This window comes from Tarenaya hassleriana, unplaced genomic scaffold (assembly GCF_000463585.1).
Source record: "Tarenaya hassleriana unplaced genomic scaffold, ASM46358v1 Cleome933, whole genome shotgun sequence".
Classification (NCBI taxonomy): Eukaryota; Viridiplantae; Streptophyta; class Magnoliopsida; order Brassicales; family Cleomaceae; genus Tarenaya; species Tarenaya hassleriana.
This window is the reverse complement of record NW_010971715.1, coordinates 4,290-8,622: the sequence shown is the minus strand read 5'-3', so window position 1 is coordinate 8,622 and position 4,333 is coordinate 4,290. Positions and strand designations below refer to the sequence as shown.

Below are 4,333 nucleotides of genomic sequence, written 5' to 3'. Positions count from 1 at the left end.
CGTAATATGAGTGATCGTTGCGTGATTGTTTGCGGGTAGAATTTGCATGGCGTTAAACGGTAGCTTGGTAGGGATGGGATACCGTGATACGTATGGTTGTACTATGGGGATGTTGCACGTTGTGTGCTATGTGTGTAGCTTGCTCGTGCGTACGAGTTAAGCGTGATTGTGTTTGTGGATGGTTGTGGACTCAACCATCACCGTCATGGACTTGACGGGCGTTTGAGACGCGTTTTAGTCGTGTGCGACACGACGGCCAACGTCATGGATTTGACGGGCGTGGACTCGCACCTAGTCATGGACTTGACTAGGGTATATGGCTGGACCCTATGGTGGACTCCATATAGGTATGATTGTATTCCCGTTGTGTCATGGACTTGACATCGGTAGTCACGAGAGTGACAGGCGCAGGAGACGCGCACGATCGCATGCGATGCGATGGCCAACGTCACGTGAGTGACGGGCGTGGATTCGCCCCTGGTCATGGACTTGACCAGGGTATACGGCTAAGCCCTATGGTGGACTCCATACGGGCGTGATTGTGATTGTTATTTACGTGCTTACTGTGTTTTACTTATTGCATGTGGTTATGGAAATGTCGACTGTACCGTTCTCGTTGGGAACGGGATTTCCGGGTTCAACCCGGGCTACTCACTAAGCAGTTGTGCTTAGCCCTCGTGGTTTACATTTTTCAGATCACGAGGATTACGCCTAGCGCATCCGGCAGACGACGACCTGAGAGAGGCAACATCATGTACGGGATTTACATTTTGGGTTACGAGACTTGTATTTCCCGCATTTTGTACGGCTAAATTATAACTATTCGGACATGTGTTATTTTGCGATACTGATCGCCTGTTGTATTTTCCGCTACTTACTCTGGTTTATTTAAAATGTTTTTGGATTTCGTATTTTTGCTTCCACATTATTATTATTATTTTATTACTATTGTCCATGTGGCACAGCCCGTATACTGTACACGGGTTACGGGTGTCACAGAAAGACTCAAAGACTTAATGTAAAAAAATAAGCAAGTGGCCGAAATGAACCTGTCTATATCATGGTCGATATGATGTTCTGATGACTAGATTTCATTGTCACTGACATTATTATATGTAATACATGTTGGTTGTGATGCTTTAGGATGATCCGTGATATGATATTTGGATTTTGTATTGGTTCATTGATATATGAATGTATTACTTTTTCCTTTATATGATTTGTATGTTGGTTATATATCAATATCCTTGACTCATTTGAGGATGATTCTAAACTCTCTTGTTGGTCATCATCGGGAGAACGATAATGAATTAAGACCAGTGTGAGATGTGATTGACCGTTGACATAGGCTCAATATTGTATTAGATGCGAATCACACTCATGGATACTCGTTTGGAATAAGTGACTGGATGACCCATTGAGATTGTCACTTGGATATGACTCGAATCTTGAATCTTATGTCATTTGGGTCGATATCGAGTTGTATCGAGGTCGATATCTAGCCTATGTCTCGATATTGGACCGCCGACGTGGCTTTCCTTCGTTCCTCGTCTATTTCTAGTCCTGAAGCATCCCGAGATGCCCGACTTGATCTGAATAGGTTCCGAGAATGCCATTTTTGCTCCTTTTGCATCCAAATATGCAAATATACCTAAAATTTATCAAAGAATAAAGAAAACGATATTCGTGTCTAATATGCAATTTAGAATCTAAAATCCTATAGAATGTAACACTACAAAAAAAGCGCTAAAATACGACGGACATTGCGACGGATATGTCCGTCGCACTAAAATTAACGACAGAATACAGACGGAAAACAATTCGACGTAATCCGTAGGTTTCCGTCGCAACATAAGACGACGGAATTTGACAGACTATTCCGTCGCAAACTCTTTGCGACCGAAAACGAGGGACTTCCGACGGAATTATACGACGGACTATCCGTCGTAACTATTGGCTACGGATACCGACCATCTTCTCCATCGCAAGTGTTACGACGGAAAAGTTCGACGCAGTCCGTCGTTTTTAGCGACGGATATCCGACGCACCGTCTCCGTCGTATAGTTAGGTAAGAAACGTATTTTTTTTGCTTAGAATGTCCGTTGCAAATGGTCGTATTCCGTCGTTGGTTCGGTTGTCCGTTGGTATCCGTCGCAGGGTTAGGTGAAAAACGTGTGCCGACATCCATCGCAATTCCGTCGCAAGTCCGTCGCAATTCGCAAGAATATTACCCCACCGCGCGTTTAGATCACCATCCACCAAACGAAAAAAAATCTCAAAAAACGAAAAAAACACCAAAAAAAATGTCTTTCAATGCAAGAAGATGGTGACGTCGTGTCCAATGTTTCTCCGTGAGCTAGCCAAACAAAATAATTGGACATGAACCCTCTTCGGTATAGATGATTCCAGACTTGCTGAATACACTGCCATTTCGTATTTTCACACTTCACACACGGACATGGAAGTTTCGACCCTTCAATATATGACGGTTGAGATGTAACAAACGTCATAAACGCTTGCAACCCTTCTTCAAAATCTTTGCATATTTGATTTGTGTATGGATCTATTCTTTCATACAGCACTCCAATATATGAAGGATGCATTGAAGGTCTATCGAGATTGTCGTTGTCGTCACAATTGATGAACATGTTTATCTAGCGTTATGCACAGATGGGTTTAATCCATTTGGAATGTCGGGTCAAAACTACTCTTTGTGGCCGTACGATGTGTCGGTGAGGCATAATTTTTTGCTTCGAGCAGTTCTTTTATGGACAATTAGTGATTTTCCAGCTTACTCTATGTTGTTAGGTTGGACAACACATGGTCGTCTAGCGTGTCCATATTGTATGGATGAAACTGATGCATTTTGGTTGCAGCACGGACGAAAAATGAGTTGGTTTGATAGCCATCGGCGTTTTCTACCAAGAAATCACGTGTTACGACGCAACAAGAAGAATTTTCGAAGAAATATAGTTGTTGTTGATTCTGCGCCACTTGAACATACCGGGGATGAAATTTTACTTGAACGAATCGAAGAATGTGTTCGGTCACATGGATTATCTACTACATCAGTGGTTTGTGGTAACGGTCATTTACCGATTGAAGGATATGGTGATTATCACAACTGGCATAAGAAGAGTATATTTTGGGAATTGCCATATTGGAGACATCATAAATTACGACACAATCTTGATGTTATGCATATCGAAAAGAATTTTTTCGATAACATCATTAATACAGTGTTGAACGTTGCTCAGAAAACAAAAGACAATATCAACTCAAGGAAGGATATAGGGTTGATTTGTTCGAGGAAGGATTTGGAACTTACACCTGATGGAAAGGCGCCGGTACCAATTTTCCGTGTGTTTGGAGAAGCGAAGATGAACTTTTTTAGATGGTTACAGGAAGATGTGAAATTTCCTGATGGTTACTCGTCAAATATTTCGCGATGTGTTGACCTCGGAGGAAAAAAATTAACAGGTATGAAGAGTCATGATTGTCACGTCTTCATGCAACGATTGTTACCTATTGCATTTGCAGAGATACTTCCAGAACATGTCAACCAAGCTATATCAGGTATGTTTTGTTTCGTAGTAGCGATTTTAATAGTATTTAAGATCTTTACACGTGTGCTTTAGTTATGTTGATATTGTATTTATAACCTCATGTTTTTGAACCGTAGGAATTAGTAACTTTTTCCGGGAAATCTGTAGTCGGACATTGAAAAATGAAGACGTCCAGTTGATGAAGCAAAATATTGTTCTAATTTGGTGCAATTAAGAGAAGATATTCCCACCATTTTTTTTTTGCTGTGATGGAACATCTGCCAATTCATCTACCACGAGAAGCGGAACTCGACGGTCCGGTTCAGTTTAGGTACGTATATACATTAATATTGTCTATATGATTTTAATTATGTATATGAATGGATACGTAGATTTATTATGCAATTGTTGTAGATGGATGTACCCGTTTGAGCGCTTTATGTACCACTTGAAGCAAAAAGCGAAACAAAAGGCGTTTGTTGAAGGAAGCATTGCAGAGCAATATATAAACGAAGAAATATCATTCTTCACCTCGTATTATTTTGAAGATCAAGTGGAAAAAAAGAATAAACAACCAAACAGACCATTTCACACCGTAGATGGACCGGAGTACGGAAATGTTGTCATGGATATCCCGCAATGTTTCTACAGAAAAAGACGATGTGGTGGTCGTGAAATCGATGCACATTTATCGGACAAAGATTACCATGTGGTCCACACGTATGTTTTGTTGAATTGTGAAGAAGTTCTACCGTTCGAAAGGTGCGTATATACGTATTTATTTTTTA

The 4,333-nt window shown here is 40.9% G+C and overlaps 1 protein-coding gene across 1 annotated transcript; it reads left to right on the top strand.

Annotated features, from left to right (window-relative positions):
- Window positions 1–2,831: 2,831 nt before the first annotated feature.
- On the top strand, window positions 2,832–3,780 carry LOC109116289. The gene is made up of 2 exons (XM_019201453.1): window positions 2,832–3,576; window positions 3,683–3,780. The coding sequence occupies exons 1-2, from the start codon at window positions 2,847–2,849 to the stop codon at window positions 3,778–3,780; spliced, it is 828 nt and encodes a 275-aa protein (XP_019056998.1). The 5' UTR covers window positions 2,832–2,846.
- The last annotated feature ends 553 nt before the right edge of the window (window positions 3,781–4,333 follow it).